The sequence below is a fragment of the Vicugna pacos genome, chromosome 36, assembly GCF_048564905.1.
Source record: "Vicugna pacos chromosome 36, VicPac4, whole genome shotgun sequence".
Taxonomy (NCBI): domain Eukaryota; kingdom Metazoa; phylum Chordata; class Mammalia; order Artiodactyla; family Camelidae; genus Vicugna; species Vicugna pacos.
The window spans coordinates 639,634-658,476 of NC_133022.1; the positions used below are offsets into that span (position 1 = coordinate 639,634).

At 54.0% G+C, this 18,843-nt stretch overlaps 2 protein-coding genes across 6 annotated transcripts in view; both read right to left on the minus strand.

Annotated features, from left to right (window-relative positions):
• Window positions 1-2,848: 2,848 nt before the first annotated feature.
• Window positions 2,849-8,417, minus strand: FIGNL1 (fidgetin like 1). Of its 5 annotated transcripts, XM_072955547.1 has the most exons (4): window positions 7,225-7,527; window positions 6,853-6,953; window positions 6,055-6,182; window positions 2,849-5,497 (listed from the first exon to the last, which is right to left on the minus strand). In XM_072955547.1, exon 4 carries the CDS (start codon window positions 5,485-5,487, stop codon window positions 3,451-3,453), a length of 2,037 nt encoding a protein of 678 aa, XP_072811648.1. In that variant the 5' UTR covers window positions 5,488-5,497; window positions 6,055-6,182; window positions 6,853-6,953; window positions 7,225-7,527; the 3' UTR covers window positions 2,849-3,450. The 5 variants fall into 5 exon arrangements, with proteins under 5 accessions (XP_072811648.1, XP_072811647.1, XP_006216633.2 ...); XM_072955546.1 differs by lacking the exons at window positions 6,853-6,953; window positions 7,225-7,527 and adding an exon at window positions 8,373-8,417; XM_006216571.4 differs by lacking the exon at window positions 6,853-6,953.
• A 7,206-nt stretch (window positions 8,418-15,623) lies between these two features.
• The window catches only part of DDC (dopa decarboxylase), a 42,012-nt gene continuing 38,792 nt past the window's right edge, over window positions 15,624-18,843 (minus strand). The window contains exons 14-15 of the mRNA XM_031671089.2: window positions 16,776-16,989; window positions 15,624-16,090 (exon numbers count right to left, since the gene is read on the minus strand). Of these exons, the coding sequence (XP_031526949.2) occupies window positions 16,789-16,989 (201 nt within the window). The 3' untranslated portion in view covers window positions 15,624-16,090; window positions 16,776-16,788. The remainder of the gene's footprint in view (window positions 16,091-16,775; window positions 16,990-18,843) is intronic.

Here is an 18,843-nt window from a genome sequence, read left to right on the forward strand (position 1 = left end):
TTCCTACGATGAAGAAATTAGTAATTCTTAAACACAGAACACTTAAATGTTTTTTTTTTTTTTGTACCTAGAATAGCGCCCAGCACCTGGTCCTCTGTAAGCGTCTGTCAAGTTGACAGATGCATATTGGGTAACTGATAAAGGAACTGCAGGTCTGGGTGTGCCATTACGTTCATGCAGCACGCTTACTTTCATGGCTAAGAAAACAGACCTCAGGCCGTGTGAACAAGCTGTTCAGGACCAAGGTCACTGACGGCTCTCTAAGGCCCCTTCAGCGCTCTCTCTGCTGGGACCTGTGTGTTGGAAAAAGTCAAAGTCTTACTTAGGGACAAGCGTTAAACATAACGACCTACAGAATCTGTTCCCCCAAGACCCCGTCCGTTCACCTGAGTCACACAGCTGCCCCACCTGGCTCCCTCGCCAACGCCAGATTCGAGGTCAGAACGCAGAGACCTGGGAAGAAAGCCAAGCGGTCTCCTCTTGTGACCTGCCCTTCAGCTGCAGAGCCGGGCAGAATCTTCTCTTGCAGTCGGGTCTCTGGAGGTGGGTTTAAAATGTCCCCTTCCTTTGGGACTGGATTCTCCCCAGGAAACTAAGGATCAACGTAGGCGGCATATAATCGACAAGATACAAATGTCACAAGCGTTAAGCAGAACCAGACGAGACGCCACACGAGACAGCTGAAAGACAGCGATCCTCCGAAGCAGGGAAGGCGGGACCCAGATGCTCGGCGGAGGGCCCTCGGGGGCAAGGCTTCCGACACCTGCATCTCACTGTGCAACCCCCGGCCTCCGACAAGACAGGTGCAGACCGTTCGCACTCTGTTAACGGAGCCTGGACAGGTAAGCAGCCCACAGTCACAGCTGGTACATGACAGACTTTGGTCCCAAAGTCCATGCCCTCTGACTGATTCCACCGTATCAACCTGCCGGTGCAGAGGCAGACCTAATAAATAGTTTGGAATTGAGACAAGGAAGTAGAATTTCAAAAGAATGGCAGAGAAGTCCACAAATTGGAACAGAATTTCCCAAAGAATATACTTCAAAAGAATCACAGTCGGACGTATAACAGAAACATTTAAAAAGCCCTGATACTAAAAAAAATTTTTTAAAAATCACTGTATTCCTACCAACATTTTTAAGCACGTGGTGGGAAAATGTGCATGCGTATTTCCATAAAGGAAATGTATCTTTGAATGATATTATAAATGGGCGATGTTCCCATCTCTAATAAAACAGTGGCTTCTCTGAAACAGCACAGCACAAACACAGCAACCAGGAGGAAAGAATTCCGACCAGGGTTGCCACATTCCATCAAGAGAATATATTCATGATGTGGAGATGGGGAGACAGTCGAGGCTTCAGGGAACTTTCTACCCAAATGCCTCAAAAACACACTGCACATCACAAAAGCCTGAAAAAAAGGATGCCTCTGTGCGGGAGAACGTGCAAACACGCGGCAAGTGACTCCCCAGTGCTTCGCAAGACCCGATTTGAGCGTCCCTTTCCAGCCTGGTGTCCCCTGCGGGGAGCGGACCTCGGCGCAGGAGGGGCCACTGCCCATTTGCACGACCTAATCCACGGGGAGCAGAGCCACCCAGGTTCTTCCTCGTGGACAAAACCTGACAGAAAGGAGTTCCGCAGAAGGAAGGGGCCCCGGAGAACTCGCTGTTGAGAAAAAAAATAGAGAGGAAATAATAAACCAAGCTGCGCAAGTAAACCAATACCTCGCAGCGACCAGGTAACCGCAGATAAATCCAAACAGCTACGTTCACTGTGAGGTCCAAGGGGGCGGGAGTGACCTGTAAGAATTAATAATTAACACCAGGGAAGAGGTTGCAGAGAACTCCTTGACATCAACACCTGGAAACCCCAGGGCGCTCACACCGACGGGGACAAGGACCGAGCTGGTCGTGAAAACGGCGAGATGCTTTCAGATTTTAAAAGGTGCCACAAAACACTAAGACAAGAAGTTTAACACTCAAATTCTAGTCAAAGACCGCTCCACAGTTCAAACGGAGAAACTGAAAGCTAGAAAAACAAAGCTTTTACAAGAGCCTAAAAATAGAAGGCAGACCAAGAATAAAGATGAGAATTGTCTCAATTCACCGACTCTAAGTTTTCGATTCCGTGTCTTAATAAGTTGCATTTGTTAACACATCAGAACTTGAACGCCACCTCTGCGAGACCAAGGATTTTTGTCCCGTGTTGTCCGCTGCACCTGGAACGCCGTCGGGCACCTGACACGTTTTTTGAATGAATACAGGAAACCGCCTGATGTCCGACTGGCAGGCGGACGGCGTCCAGGAGCAGCTGACAGGGGGCAGGTCACACAGTCTGTGTGGACGGGAATTCTGCACAGGCAGCATGGCCCCAGGGGACGACTCAGAACACGCGCCGAAAGCTTTACAAGTCCTTAAGCCAAGAATTTTACTCAAGAAATGAATATATATATATATATATTTTTTTTTTAAATCACTAAGGCATTCAACATTCTTTATAATAAACTGAACGATGACCTGGCCGAATGCCCTGTAACAGAGGGCTGAGCAGGTTACAGGCCATCCACACGCTGGAAGCCGAGGCCATCCTGCAAGGGAGGACGTGGCAGGATTGTGTAAACACGAGGAACGATGCTCGCGTAAGTCTAAAGGGAAAGACTGACAAGAGAACGCACGCTACGCTCCCACTGCCGTGCGGGGCACGTGGTGGCAGACGGCACTGAGAGGTGAACAGCGTGGTCCTCCGAGCGCTGGGTTCCCGTGGTTTTCCTTTTCTTTACGTTCGTCTCCATTTTCTAACGTTTCTACACAGAACATCTATTGTTTAGAAAACAAAGCAGTCCACTATACAAATCTGAGAACTTTTATTTTTGAAAAGACACCAACACGACAGGCCGTGAGGTAGTGTTGAGTGAAATTTTCATTTTAAACATCACCGATGTGCCGGAAAAACGCAGCGTTTCTCCACCTTGCAGCTTCAGCTCTGGCTGGGGCTGCGAGATGTACTGAACAACATTAACAGTGCTCTGTCTCGGATGTAAACGCACGGAGCGACCTGGTCCTCAGGAGAAACTCTTTCCTCAGCAGGACATAGACACAGATCAGGTACAACCTCGCATACAGGTCAAAGCATTTTTTAAGTTTCTCTCCGAGCACACTGTGCACCACGGCACACGTCTCAAAAAGTCCTCTGGGCAGCTCGACCGAGCAGGTCGGCTCCCAGCACGTGTGACTCACACATCAGGTCGCACCTTACACACCGGGAAGAAAGACAGCGCTTCCGTAACGCGGGCCAGGTCCCTGAGCTGTGACACCTGGCCCACGGTCACTCAGTTAGGTCTGAGGCCCAGAGCTCACAGCACACATGTAAAGGCCGCTGAATAAACGCCCAGTTTCCTACTGACACCTGGGAAGGCCTGGCTGCAAGCTTCCCGTTCCCAGGGCTCCATTTATTGCCCACAACCAAAAGTTCGGTTCCAGTCCTCATAAAGCTCCAGGTCCTTCGGCGACACGCTCGGCCGCACGGTCCTAAAAGCGTTCTCAAAGTCGCTGTAAGCAATCGGCCGAACCTGGTCCGGGGTCACCGTGGCAATGTCGGCGGCCTGCAGGCTGCGAATGGGCCCGAGGGACGCCTCTCGGCACAGCTGGGTCATGTCGGCGCCCGAGAAGCCCTGGGACCGCTGCACGACCCGCCGGACCTCCTCCGTGCTGAGCTGGCACCGCTCCCGGGACATCAGGCTGGTCACGATCTGCTCCCTGGCCGGGGCCTCCGGGAGCGGGATGTACAGCCGCTTCGCCAGCCTCCTCCGCGCGGCCTCGTCGATCTCCTGCGGCCGGTTGGTGGCCCCCACCACCAGGATGCGGTCTTCGGCGGACGTGGCCGCCCCGTCCAGCTGAACGAGAAACTCGGTCTTGATCCTCCGGGAAGACTCATGCTCGCCGTCGCCCCGCTGGGACAGCAGGGAGTCAATTTCGTCGATAAATATGACCGCGGGCTGCTGGCTCCTGGCGACGGCGAACAGCGCCCGGACCATCTTCTCCCCCTCCCCCACCCACTTGGACGTCAAGGAGGAGGCGGAGATGCAGAAGAACGTGGCCCCAGACTGACTCGCGATGCACTTGCCGATGAGAGTCTTACCCGTCCCGGGGGGCCCGAAGAGCAGAATTCCCTTAGGGGGGCCCCGAAGGCCGGTGAAGATGTCTGGCCGCACCATGGGCCACACGACCACCTCCTTGATCGTGGCTTTGGCGAACTCCACGCCCGCGATGTCGTCCCAGCTCACGGGAGGGCCCTGGTCCATGACCTCGCTCATGATGAGCTCGATCATCTTGGGCTCCAGGTTCTTGAGACGTTCGTCCACGGGATGCGCTGGTTCCACGCGCCCTGAGCCCCGAGGCCGGCCCGGCACCCCGCCGCTCTGCTCGCCCCCGTCCTGCTTAGGTACTGGCGGGACGAACTTCCCAAAGATGCCCCGGGACCGACCGGCGCCCAGGGACTTTTTGACCCCGCCGTGCGAGCAGCCTGGCGCGCGCTGGGCCGCGCGCTGCTGCCTCTGCTGCTCCACCCACAGCTGTTCTCTCGCAGTTCTAAAAGCAGGCAGGCCGCTCTCCTCTCTCGGGCTGTCGTCCTCTGTTTGACCGAAAGCCTTCCTCAGTGTGGGGGCGGAACGTGCATCGGTGGTGCCAGAACCATAAGGCGCGTTGGTCCCCTCCCGTGGACCTTCACAGGCAGGAGGGAAGCGGGACTGATTCGAGCAGAACACGTTTAGTCCTCCGGCGCCTTTTGGAGAGGAGTCATCTTCCTTTCGGACACTTGCGAACAATGGTTTGGTGTAAGATTTTGCAGTGACTGATTCGCCAAAAGGCACTGAGACCGCAGGACACATCTTAGGGATGTCAGTGACCGGCGGTGGCTGGACACTCTGGGGGCCCTTCAGAGAAGCACTGCTCTCGGGGATGTCCTGGGTCCTAGCTGTCCCACGGGCTGAGTCAGTCCGCGGGTCACTGTCCCCAGAACCACCACAAACACCAAACTGAGCCACGTCGGACACGGTGGCCGCTCTGTGGATTACCGCGGACGCATCAGAAGGTGCCAGCTCAGAGTCTCGGAGCCGTCTGCCCGCCTGCATCATCTCCTGCACCTTCTGCATCCTGAACACGTGACTTACCGACAACCCAGACTTCCACTTGTCACTGTCACTTTGCTGAGATCTCGCTTGAGCTAAAATGTCTTCTGCGTAGTTGTTCAAGCCGGTCTCAGCATTGTCAGAATCCATAACGCTGGAGTATTTCTCCGCATACTTTTTGAACAGGCGGGCAGCACAGGCCGGGGAGAGCTCCGAGGCGGCCCGCGCGTACTGGACGCGCAGTATTTGTGCCCGGTAGGCGTCCGCCTTCTGCCCTGCCGTGCACGCGCCAGACGCAACTGCAAAGTAATTCTTCTGCCACTCGCCCAGGTGTACAGACCTGGAGCTGGGGGCCTGCATCTCAGCGCTCCTGCAGCAGAGGACAAAAATGAAAAAGAGTCCGTGGCAAGAAGGAAACAAAGACACAGCACTCTGAACCTACTTTTAAAATCTCCGCTCATCTGAAGGAAGGCACCCTGGACTTTTCATTTACAAGGTCCATCCGTAAGGGAAGGCCACTTATCGGGGCAAGCACTCAAGATACAAAAGATCAAAGACTACACTTAATAATGCTGTTTTACTTTTGTAATAATTTCCTCCGGGAACAGGGGAAAACATTCGTAAGGTGTAGATGGAAAAAAACTGAAAATCAATCAGCAAAGGAAGGCAATACGGAAAAACAACGGGGGGAACAAAGCAAAACAGACCAAGCCCAGCCCGGCCTTTAAGCCTGATCTCTAAGAAAAACTAAGAACGCTCTCATGCAAGAGTCTTACAGTGGCTGGGCCTTCCGTTTCATCTGTAAAAGGGGACGAAATCACCGTGAGAATCAAGTCAAGAGACAGATTCGAAAATACTTAAAAGCTGCTATTATCACCTCTACTGCACAAATGTAGAAACTGAGGCTCAGAGAGGTCAGAAAGTTACCTGAGGTCACACAGCCAGCTGGCAATGGAGCCAGAACTCGCACACGGGTGGTTTCACTCCAGGCAGCGTGCACGTCGCAAAATGCACCTTGCAGCTGTCCGATCACAAGTGCAAACTAGTATCACACGCTAAATATTTTTAAGGAGAAAAAAAAAAAGAGTTAATGACAGAAAATAAGGACCTGGAGGTAGCTGAACTCTGTAGAGGGTACAGTTATTAGTAACCAGCATGAAGCTCTGGGTGTCGTCTTGTTTTCTGGAGGTAAAATAAACTCATGGATATTTCTTCCAAAAAAAAAACATTTTTAAGGATTTGCAAATGAGCACTGAAAACACGACGCCTCAGAACCTCTCATAATTACCCAATTTCGCGCGAAGCATCAGAAAATCAAGCTGTCACGATGAATGAAATTTGAGAACAAGTCCGCGAGTGAAGTGCTTCTAATGTAAGATGTCTTCTCTCGCGTTATTTTGTAAGCCTCCTTACAGCAACTTAAAATTATTTTAACAGAACTGCAGATGAACGTGTCATGTTGCGGGCCGTGCAGGATGTACGTGCCAATCCTCTGACACTTCCTAGGAGTACCACAGTAAGTACCCAGAACTCACGCATTTTAAAATTTGCCTTCCAAATTATCTGCAAATTATCTGGCTCTGCAGGAGCCACAGGTTAAAACAGCTTTGTTTCTCCCAGAATTCTCTACAAAGAACCGGCCGCGTGGTAGGAAGGCGTTCATCAATCTTTGTAACATTTTTGAAAAAGTAAATAAATAAACTCGAGACCCAGCGAAATTCTAACCTGCTTAAAGATATGAAGTCAACTAGAGCGAACGCCTCCTGACACAGGCTTCATCCGTCTTGCCACTATTTTAACTCCCTTTACCCTCTTTTTATGCAATACTAGAAACGAGACATTGAGAGACGGGTGACCTGGAAGCCACTTATCACCAAGTTTCACATTAGTGTGAACACCTTCTTCCTCTCCACGGCTTCATCCCATTTTATCATCTGTAATTGTGAGATGTGGCCCCCAAGTCCCCTCCTCTTCCCCTCCCACGCTCACCCGCATCTTCCACCCTCACCTCCCAAGTCTCCCTTCTTCCTTCCAACCCAACCATTCACCCAACATACACACACGCGGACAGCCGGACACCGCAGGGCCGGCACTGACCAGTGAGTGACACCGCCGCGGCCCTTCACACGACCTCCCCACGTCCCCTTCGTCTCTATGGCGTCTCCCAGCGCTAAAGGTCACGGTTCCCCAGCACTGACGGGTGGCGGCCTTCTGAGCTTTCCCCCTGCTTACTGAACATGACATTCGGACAGAGAACCCGGCTCCCTCCAGGAGGGGTGTCCCCGTCACGTGTCCGTGCTCCCCGCATGCGAACAGGTGCCCCCGGGGGTGCGAGCCACCAAGACGCGGCAGGGCCGCGGGTCGCAGACGCCACACCGGGTGGCTCCCCGTGTCCCCCGCCCCCGGCGACCTCCCCCGGGTCCCCGCGTCCCCCGGGTCCCGCGCCGGGCGGCTCCCCGTGTCCCCCGCCCCCGGCGACCTCCCCCGGGTCCCGCGCCGGGCGGCTCCCCGTGTCCCCCGCCCCCGGAGTCCTCCCCGGGGGTCCCCCAGCCCCGGCGACCTCCCCCGGGTCCCGCGCCGGGCGGCTCCCCGTGTCCCCCGCCCCCGGAGTCCTCCCCGGGGGTCCCCCAGCCCCGGCGACCTCCCCCGGGTCCCGCGCCGGCTGGCTCCCAGTGCCCCCGCCCCCGGCGACCTCCCCCGGGTCCCGCGCCGGGTGGCTCCCCGCGTCCCCCGGGTCCCGCGCCGGGTGGCTCCCCGTGTCCCCCGCCCCCGGAGTCCTCCCCGGGGGTCCCCCAGCCCCGGCGACCTCCCCCGGATCCCCCGCCCCCGGCGACCTCCCCCGGGTCCCCGCGCCGGGTGGCTCCCCGCGTCCCCCGGGTCCCGCGCCGGGTGGCTCCCCGTGTCCCCCGCCCCCGGAGTCCTCCCCGGGGGTCCCGCAGCCCCGGCGACCTCCCCCGGGTCCCGCGCCGGGTGGCTCCCCGTGTCCCCCGGGTCCCGCGCCGGCTGGCTCCCAGTGCCCCCGCCCCCGGCGACCTCCCCCCGGGTCCCCGCGCCGGGTGGCTCCCCGCGTCCGGCCCCCGCCGACCCCGAGGGGCTGAGGGGAGGAGGGCCGCCCGCCCGGACGCCCCCACCGCTCAGGCCGGCCTCCGCACGGCGGGGGCACCGCGGGGACACACCCCGGCCCCTCCGCGCCCCCAGCCCCCGCCTCCGGCCCCCCACCCCGCTCGCCCTCCCTCCCCGCTGACCTGCTGCTTCCGAAAAGCGCGGGGCCCCGTGTGCGCCTGCGCGCCGGGACGGGCTCGGGCCCGCGCCGTGCGTGCGTGCGTGCGCGCGCGCGCGAGAGAGAGAGCGTGAGGCGGGGCGTGCGTGCGCGCGCCAGGGGCGGGGCCGGGGGCGGGGCCCCGCCCAGGCCGGACCCCGCGGGCCCGCTCTCCCCCGGGGAGGTCGGTCACGGACACGCAGCTTAAGGCGGACTCAGGCACTGGAGTTCCTGCGCTGCCCGAATGCTGAGTGCGGCCGCTCAGACGCGCCCCGGACCGCAGGCACGCTCCTGGGCCCGCGTGCACACTCGTGGTCCGCGTGCACACCCCCGGCCCCGCATTGCAGACCCCTGTCCCCGCGTGCACGCCCCTGGCCCGCATTGCATACACCTGGACCGCAAGTACATCCTTGGGCCCGCGTGCACAGACTTGGCCCTGGTGCACACCCCTGTCCCCGCAGGCACGCCCCTCTGCCCGTCCTGCGCCCTCTAGGGCCGAGTCCGGGAGGACCTGGGGCTTGGTCTGGGGCAGGGCTTCGGAGGACAGAACTGTGCTTGGAGGGGTGTAGCAGACTGCGTTTTCAGACCAAGTAACCGAGTAGCCACTGACAGCCACCATGAGGCGGGCTGATGTCACCGCTGGTGTGGAGGTGGGCAGCTCCAGGTCTGGTGGCCCGACCCCAGGAGGTCAGGAAGGGCCCCCTCTCCATCTTCTCATTCTGCATTGCATCTCCTCCCCAAGCTGCCGCCTCCTTGTCCCAAGGCGAACCCCACGATCCAAGGAACCAGCCTCACAGAACCCTATTCAAAGCAAAAACGGGGGCCAAACGGGGGAAGAACCTTTCCCTTTCAATACTTCCCTCTCGGAAAAAGGAAGAAGCAATTTCTCAGAAAGCCTCGGGAGCCTTCCTCTTAACTCTCCTTGGCTTCCTGGGTCCTGTGGTTACCCCTTCCTGAGAAAGTGAGCGTCTGGCACAGGGGATGGAAACAGGACTGTCCAGCCTCATCTAACAGCACGCGCCATTGAAACACAGACCCAAAGAAATGTGGGGCAAAACATTTTTAAAGACCTTTCTTGTAAGATTAAAAAAATAATAAAAACGATTGTCTGAAGAACACATTTTAAAATAGACAAGAGTTACAATGAAGACCAGTCACAATCCATCTCTTGGCTTAGTCATAAAAGACTTTTTAGTTCTAATTCTTCATAATTTACTGACAAATTTACTAATTATTATAATTACCCAAAATATGCCATATAGCATAAAAATAAAATAAGATGAAAAGGAAAACCGTTATCTCAAGGCCAACTCAGTTGCACGTTTACTGCCTCCTGTTTTCCTTGCAGATTTACAAATCACCATATAAACAGTATTTAGGTAATTAGCAATTTTTGGTGAATTTCACCAGCAGAATTTTAGTGAGAGCATTTTGGAGAATTCATATAAACCGCTGTCTCAGCCGCCTAAGAGTATTGTTCAAATACTGAATTACATTTATGGTTGCCAGTGTTACAATTTTTCTAACAGGTCACACCAGTGTTGCCACTTCACTTTTGTGCCTTGAATATAAAAGCATTTAGTGCCTGCATTATGCAGATCTTTTAAACTTTCCGTCTCAGACCATAGGCTGAGTTTTTTCTTCCCCTGGGTAGAATTTTTTGAACCTGCAAGAGAAGAGGTTTTACAGCTCCAGCACACAGAATGCTGGTGCTTGATGCTGGCTGCTCATTTCCATATTCATGAATATTATCACCGTGGTCTCAGACACACTTCAGTGATGTCATCTGTTTTTCAGCACAGGGAGAACGCGGCTCTAAATAATGTGCACCGCTGTCTGCCGGGAGAGTTAACTTTAAAAGAGGTGTGTAGGTCCAGGGAGGTGGATGGGGCTGAGGAGATGCGGAGACAGACAGGTTCTTCTGGGATTCCTGAGTGTGCCTGGATCCTGATGGATCCCAAGCCTTTCAGCTCCTTAACTCAGGGTTATGGAAGAAGGCAGAATGAGGATCAGGGGTCTGGGGGATGAATTCCTGCCTCTGTCAGAGAAGTAAGAGGTGTCTGGACCCGGAGTGAGTGAAGTGCACAATTCCAGTAAAAGATTCATTCAGAAGAGCTATGAAAAGGCCCCCTGGTTTCCCATCACACACAGAGCTGGTGGGTGGGGAGGGGGCCCCCTCCCCTGAAATGGGGCGGGCAGAGCAGGAAGGAACCTGCTTGGTTTCCTCTGGAACCTCCGTACCAACCTGAGTCAGCACTCCTGGGGCCTCCAGCTTGATCCTGTGTGTTGTGGGTTGAATTGCACATCCCTGCAAAGGGTACATCCATGTCCTCCCCTCCAGTGTCGGTGCACGTCACCTGATTGGGAAATCGATTACCTTTACAGAGGTAATCGAGTTGAAGTGGTTCAAATGAGTTCATCCTGGATTGAGATGGACCCTATAACTCAACGTGACTGATGTTTTTACAAAGAAGAGAGACACAGAGATGACCGAGTGAAGACAGAGGCGGAGACAGGAGTTATATGGCCACCAGCCAGGAAACATCTGGGGCCACCAGAAGGTGCAATAGGCAGCGAGGGGTCCTCCCTGGGGGCTTTGGAGCCAGCGTGGCCCTGCTGAGGCCTTCATTTCAGGGTCCTGGCCTCCAGAACCCTGAGAGAGTACACTTCTGTGTTTCTAAGCGGCCCTAGGAAACGAACACTCCATAGTTGCAATGGGTGGGGTTGGGGTCAGCTTTCCGGAGCTCGAACCCCAGCTCTGCCCCTCATGAGCTCCCTCCAGGGGTCCTTGGGGGGCAGCAATGGCGTTCTGGCCCCCAGTGAGCTCTGTCCAAGTGCAGGGCATTGGGGTGATGCCCAGGGGCAAGCCCTTTGCTCAACACACGCTGCAAGATTACAGCTCAGCACTGAAAAGTAAGTCTTGCTGTGGGTGGTATTTCTAGTAATGTTGAGGTGGGAAGCCCCACGGAAAAGACCAGCAGGACCCCCAGGCAGGGCCACTACTTTCCTGCCAGCGCCATCCAGTTCCTTGGCCTGCCAGCTTTTTGTCTCTATAAAACAGCTCACACCTAGGAAAGCAGAACTTGCCCCTAAGATTCTATTGATTCCTTCAGCTCACTCCTGATTGGTCCATTTGTAACACCTCATTTGCATAGAGCTCACTCCTGATTGGTCCATTTCTAAAAAGCTCATTCCTGATTGGTCAACTTTATTATCTCTTATTTGCATATGATGTTGCAAAGTGTGAACTGGCAGCCTATAAAAGCCTGTGTAAACCCACAGACGGGGTCCAGAGCTTGGAGTGTTAACTCTTGTGGGCCCGTTGGCGCAATAAATCTGAGTTTTCCAACCTGCCCAGTGCTGCTTGGTCTCTCGTCCGATCCAGGTTGCTGTCACACTGAGCTGTCACACGCTTTGCTACAACAATGTAGCCAAATGCTCTTCTTCTGCTGAACGGTTGGAATCGCAGATGCAGACCAGCGCTTAATGTTCCCCGCGTTTTCAGTCCCATGGAGTTGTTTCCTTTTCCGTTTCTCATCTGGTGATTCTCCTGTCCCCAGTGAACACCCACCGCACTGGAGAACTTACCAAGAGAATGTGTTTTATTCTCTTTGCTGATGGGCTGACCTCTAAGGTCTACCTTCTGCTGGAAAAAAAAAAAATCTGTCTCCCTCTGTGTCACCTCTTCTTGGAAAGCATAAAGACTCTTCAAGTTAGATGAGTGTAAAATTTGAAGACGACTTACCAGGTAGGTCCACTGGGCAGCCTTCCGGTTCTAACCTTCCCCGGGTGATTTGCTTCCTCGCTGACCATACGTGGAGATGCCACCATCTCTTATCAGTGCTGGGGTCTGGGTTGGATGCCAACGTTCTGGACATTTATGGACTAGTGGGGTCTCCTGTGAGCGAGCCCACTCTGCTCATTTCTTCCTCTCTTTTTCTTTTGCTGACCATCCATGTTACGTCTCTGCTGTGTGGAATCACACTCTAGTTTCTCCAGAATGGTACTTGTGAGTTTATCCAGTTCACTCAAGCAACTTATTCTCACGGTGGTTTCTTATTAATTTTTTCTACTGCTTATTACAAGTATAGGTGAAGGCAGGTGGCCTAGGAATTACCAAAGAAATAGACTTTTGATATCAAATGTGGTTAATAATAATAATAATAATAATAATAATAATAATAATAATAATGCAAAAAAAATTTTGATATTTGGTATTTGGGGATTTACCTGATTCAGGAAATTAATAAAATAATCCTGAGATCAAAAAGCCATCAGGCAATCTCCATTCCTTTCCTCAAGCACAGGCTCTCTGAATATTCATTTCTAATTTGCCAAGTCGACTGGATTCCCAAGTTAAGGGGCACAGGTATGGAGGCAGCGCCTTCCTCTGAGGTCCTCCCTCCTCTGCCTCCCTTCTGGTGATCAGGGGACCACCTGGTGACATCTGGCCTCTCCGTTTCACCCTGGGCTCTTCTACAGATTCCTGTTGTGAGTGGCGCGTGGTCAGCCTGGTTGAGAGTCTCCGCTTTCAGGAAGTTTTGCTGTTTGCTCCGTGTTAGAGAGAAGGCACGTGGTTCCAGGAGGTATATGAGCTTGTCCCTGGTTCCTGACACATGGCTCCTAAATCCCATGGAATCTGTGGGTAGCAGGAACCTCCTTTGTTCTAAGGACGCTTCTCTTGGCAGGTCCCCAGATAGAATAAGGATGGGGACTGGTCACCAGAAAGATGGGGACATAGTTAGAGCGTTGAAACATTCAGCCCCTCTTCCCTACTCTGACCTCCAAGGAGGGCAGAGGCCGGAGATTGAGTTAATTACAAGGACCAATGATGCAACCAGTCCGTGATTTGATGGAACCTCCGTAAAAACTAATGGGTGGGGTTTGGACCACTTCAGGTCGGGGAGCGCATCAGGGTGCTTGGAGAGCTATGCCCAGAGGGGGCCTGGGAGCGCCACATGCCTTCCCAAACCCTGCCCCACGCATCTTCCACTGGGCTCTTCCTGAGTTGCACCCTTCCTAAGGAACCGGTAAACGTAAGGAAAGTGACTTGCTGAGTTCTGGGAGCTGTTCTAGCCAATTACGGATCCAGTGAGGGGTGATGGGAACCCCCTGTTCCTAGCTGATTGGTCAGACGTACAGGAGGCCCAGGACTGTGGCCAGCGTCTGAAGTGGGGGCATTCTTGTGGGACTGTACCCTTAACCCACGGGGTCGGATGCTAAATCCAGGCAGGTAGCGTCAGAAAGGTGGAAAAGACACATTGTGGTTTTGGTGCCAGGAGGGAAAACTCTTTCATTTGGGGTCAGAAGTGTCATAAGTGCAAACGGTTTTCTTGGTATCATGATACTAGCCCTGTCCAATTGTGCTGTGCCCCAGAAACGGACACGTTGTAACTGACTGTATTTCAGTTTTTCAAAAAGGATGCTAATTGTGTCCAGATCTATCTGGGATTTTGCCAGCAGTAGCTGGAGGTGCCCCTTATTGGGAGACACCATCTAGTTCCAGGGCCAGCAGTGGTCTGTGCACCATGTCATGACGCTAACCAGAATACAGATTTATATAAAAACGCTGAACGTGTAGATAAGGCTGAATAATCCAGGGAAGCTTTAAGAACTTCCCCACATGGCATTGCTTGGGGATTGTCTGGTTCGGCTCAGGGTCCAAGGTTCCACCCTTGGAGGGAAGATGGGCTTTCCCCAGGAAGGTCTGAACACCCTCGCTCTCAGTTATATTGAGCGATGGTTCATCCCGGGAGCAGGCAGCACATTTGGCAGCGAGCGTAGGTGGGGCGGGAAGGGTGTGAATTCCAGACTGCCCGGTTCCAGTCCTCGCTCAGACAAGTTCCTATTGCCCACCTCAGTGTTCTCATCTGTGCAATGGGGATAATCATGGAGCATTTTAAAGTAAGTATTAAGTAAGTGGATGTTATAAGGTATTTATGACAGCACCTGGCTCAGAGCAAGTGCTGTGAGCATGTGGGTTAAACAAACCAGGGAGAATCTCTTCTTCCGACCTCTCGGTGGGCGGTTTGCGGTCTGATCGCTATGCTCTGGAGGTCAGGAGGCGGGGTGAGCGTGAGCGGCCGTGAGTTACCAAGAAATGAGCCAGGAGTCAGACTAGCATTTGTCTCCGCTGGGTCAATATCCAAGCTGATGTCTTAGAATCTGGGACCAATGATCCAGCCTGTTCGTGGGGGGTTCCGCGGTCATTCAGCTAACTTCCTGCCTCCTGTCTATGCGGGTCCCTTGTCTCCTGCTGCCCAGCCTCCTGCTGGAACTCAGACCTCATCTTTCCAATTGCACTCATGGATGGGGCTGGGTGGGGCGGCTCCAGAAAGGCCGAGGGCTGGAGGTGGGGACTCTGGGCCTCATCGCCACCAGAGTCTTAACTCAAGCGCACACTCAGGTGCAAAGACTCTACTGTAAAATGCAGGCACCTTGTACTCAACACTCTCACTCCTAATGCCATGGCCCCAGGGGTCTCAGGGTCCCATCCTGCATCCTCACACCGCGATGGAAGTCGGGTCTGGTCCACCCACGGGACGAACGACCAGACCAAATGAGATGGGGACTGCATCGCAGCTGACATCATTCCAAATTTCTGAAAAACAGAAGATAACTCAGCTACATGCACATGGACATCAGAGGTCTTTGAGATTCAAAAACACCTATTAATAATCCAGGGAGACCCTTTCTGAGAGCGATTTTGGTCATTCTGTCTCTGCGAAGGACAAGAACTAGTCTTGGGGTTAAAATGCACTTGAGCAAAAGTTGGATTCAAAAAAGATCGGTTATTTGGATAAAAACGGCGTCTTATGTGCATTTATGATAGAAGAGCATTCTTCAGTTGTTTTTCTGTGATTCCCCAGGGCCGGTGGACTGACCAAGCGCGGAAGCCAAGGCCCCAGAAGTCGGAGTCTTCCCACCGCACGAGCAGAACTTGGCCTCTGGTTGCGTCTTGGCTCTGAACTTCTTCCTTTAGAAGTCGGAGTCATCGCCGAGTAACCTCATGTGTTTGATTGCATTTTCAACAGTGTCTGCCTGACATACACGAGGCACTCAATAAACATTTGTGGAATAAACGAATTTTTAAAACATCTGAGGATGCCCATCTTTGCCTATTTCAAAAGGATACGTTCATATTATAACAATCGATGTGGGACAACGTAGAGCAGGACGCTTACCAGACAACACTATGTTTACATTTCAAATTATTTATTAAACGTTCAGCCCACGTGACAGGACAGCTTACAGCCCACAGGTGTAATCTCAAGACCCATAATCACAGATTGCCCTGGAGAATGTTTTCATAAGCCTTTACCATCACTGACAACTTCAAGAGCACAGAAATCTACACTTAAAAATTTTTTATAGTTGAAGTACCATCAGTTGACAACGCTGGGTCATTTTCCAGGGTACAGCATCACATCTCAGTCACACACCTATGATTTTTTTTTTTAATCACCAAAACATCACAGCCAAATAATGAATAAAGGCTACATCCACTGGGGTGAACTTTTCACATAGCAGATAATATTCTTCACTGATGAGAGACTGAACAGGTGTAATCACGAGCTTTTTTTCTGGATAACTTTGGAGACAGATGCGTGGGGCCACACACAGGCGTGGTTTCCTGGAGCGAGGACAACACATGGTTTTCGTCTGATCCAGGTGCTCAGATAACTTCATTTCAACGTTTGCTCTCTACCGGGGGAAGAAAAAGTGAACGTAAGGCTCTATTCAAAAAAAAAACTAAAAGTCAAAATTCTGTATGCTCGTCGCTTGATCGCAGAGAAGGGACATATTGTTTCTCCAGGGAGTTGGGGGCAACTGTGTAAAGGAATTTGAACTGGAAGAAATGAGTTTTTACTGCCAATCTGGCTTCTCTCTGATCCATTTTTATGAATGTCAGCTAGAATCTGGGCCCAGTTTTCTCTCCTCTGCAAAACACAGAGTTCTTCGCAGAACTATGACCACGTGGATTTGATGCAGTAACTTTAAGCACAAGGGAAAACCAAAGGACGAAAAAGCTCATCACTGATAAAACTGGCAGAGGCAGTGCAGGTGGATTATGATTTAGTGTTGTGTCCTACATTTAAAACAAAATTAAATCCTTTTTTTTCCCCCTACGTTTTGCATTGATAGCAGGTATCGTGGCTCCACAAAACCTGTCATTTTTTGGAGCTGCGGTCTCTCTGGGTTGTCCTGGGCACATGGGAAGGGCACATGGGAGGCGTGCACACAGGGTTGCAGACTGTTCACCTGGAGTGCTTGCCTGATGCGGTCTTGGTTTGAGTATCTCTCAGAGCGGGTGTGCCCCCACATACACACACCACCCCCCCCCGCCGGCCTCGTGGATGAGGACCTGGGGCCCCGCAGCGAGGCTCACCTGCCGGCCACCCTCACTCCTTCTCGGCCCCCAGCAGCTCGGCCGCCAGCCCCCGGATGTGCTCCCAGGCCAGCCGCACGTGGGCCGACTCCACCGTGCGGGAGCAGATGGCAAACCGCAGCACGAACTGGTCTCGCAGGCGGCAGGGCACCAGGTGGATTCTTCTGGCACTGTTAATTCTCTCCAGAAGAGCTTCGTTCTGGCTGTTGGGGCCCTGAAGCGGTGGGGAGAGAGGGGCCGGGCTCAGATCTGCGGGACGGACTTAGACACACACACACACACGCGCGCGTGCGCATCATGACATGCACCCCCCCAGAGGAGGGAGCACCCCACCTGCCTTGGCCGGGACCTGGGAAGCCATCCCTCCCCTGCCGGGTGCTGCGTCCCCAGTGCTCAATCCGGTTCCTCTCCTCCCTCCCTCCACTCCCCTGGGTCTCCACTCTTTCCAGGCCAGGACTGCACCCCCCAAGTGCCTGATAGTTGGACGCAGAAGGGCCCAGAAGTGCGGCCCAGCATCCTCAGTTACAGGACCCTCATGAGATTGTACTGACGGCATCCTTTCTGTGTCTTGAGAACAGTCCTGTCCTGCCGGGGGCTGGACACTGGCCTTACATCCGTGCAGAACCTCCCGGCCGCTGGCAGAGGGCCTGCGTGGGGTTCCTACGGGTGCCCCGTGGACGGCGAATGGGCCAAAGGCCACTCTGAAACTGCCGATGGGGACCGGGTCTCGACAGAGCTTGTCCCCTTCACGGATGAGAAGGAAGGGAGGCAGCTGCCAAGGGTGGACGTCCACCAGGGGGACCGAGCAGAGTGCCGGAGGTGAAGGCCCGTTAGGGAACACCTGCCTGCCGTGTCAAGTGCACTGGACACGAGCTGCCTTCTGTGAAGCAGAGGCAAAGAGGACACACAGAGAGCAGCCCGAGATGGAGGGACGGGAGCAGCGACAGAGACGGGCTGAGCAGGTGCAGAGCGGGTGTGGGGAGGAGCTGGGTGACGTGGCTGGGGGTTAAATAAAGACCACGCCTACATTGTAGCCGTCGGTGATGCAGAGGGCCTGACATCATCCAGGAGGGAGAGCCGGCACGAAGCATCAGATGACTACGAGACAGAAGACGTGGGCCATCAGCGCCCTGGGCCATCGGATTCACGGGATAGACGTACAAAGTAACATTTCACAGCGGGAATGTTTTGTTGGCAGAAAAGCCCCCAGGAGAAGAGAGGGCAGGGACCCACAGAGGTGGCTTTGGCGCTGGAGTAAAGCGTAAGGAGAAAAACTCTTGACGTGGACGACATCATGCTAAGCGAGAGCAGGCAACCTCAAAAGGCAACGCACTGACAGTTCCGTTTCCACGTCCAGAGTGGACGGATTCGTAGGGACAGAAAGCAGATGGGCGCGCCTGAGGGTGGGGGCTGGGGTGAGGGGTTTCTCTGGGGAGGATGAAGATGTTCTAAATTTAGATCGTGGGGAGGGCTGCACAACCCCGTGGATGCACTAAGATTCGCTAAAATGGACACTTCATGCGGACAAAGCGCAGGGTTATGCGGATCGCATCTCAGCAAAACTGTTAAAAAATTAAAAAATGAAAATCACGCGGCGCAAACAAACCACAAAGGAACTGCTTGATGGCAAACCAGTCAACGCAGGCTCGCTGCTAACGCCAACGTGGAGGGAGCTGCCACACCCGGTTGTCTGGGGGCCCCTTGTCCCCCGGGGCCTCCTGGCCTCAGGTCTCCCCACGTTCCGCTCAGCACGGAGCTCACGTCTCCCTCGACAGCTCTCGTGTCGGGACTCTGCTGTCTGTCTGCTGCTTCCAGGCGTTTCCACGGCTGGTTCCCGCATCCCCAGGTCCGGGGACGGAAATGGTAAGGACAGGACGGCTCCTCTGTGATGCCATGCGCCCCTCGCCCTGCCCCCCGACAGCCTCCGCGATGTGAGCCAGGAGGCCGGTGCAAAGGTAGACCATGCAGATGAAAAGCCAGCTCCAGGGCGGTCACCCAGCTTCATTCACACAAGACAGCTTCACACGTGGGATGGGTGGGGAAACACGTCCATGACCCCTCGGGCAGC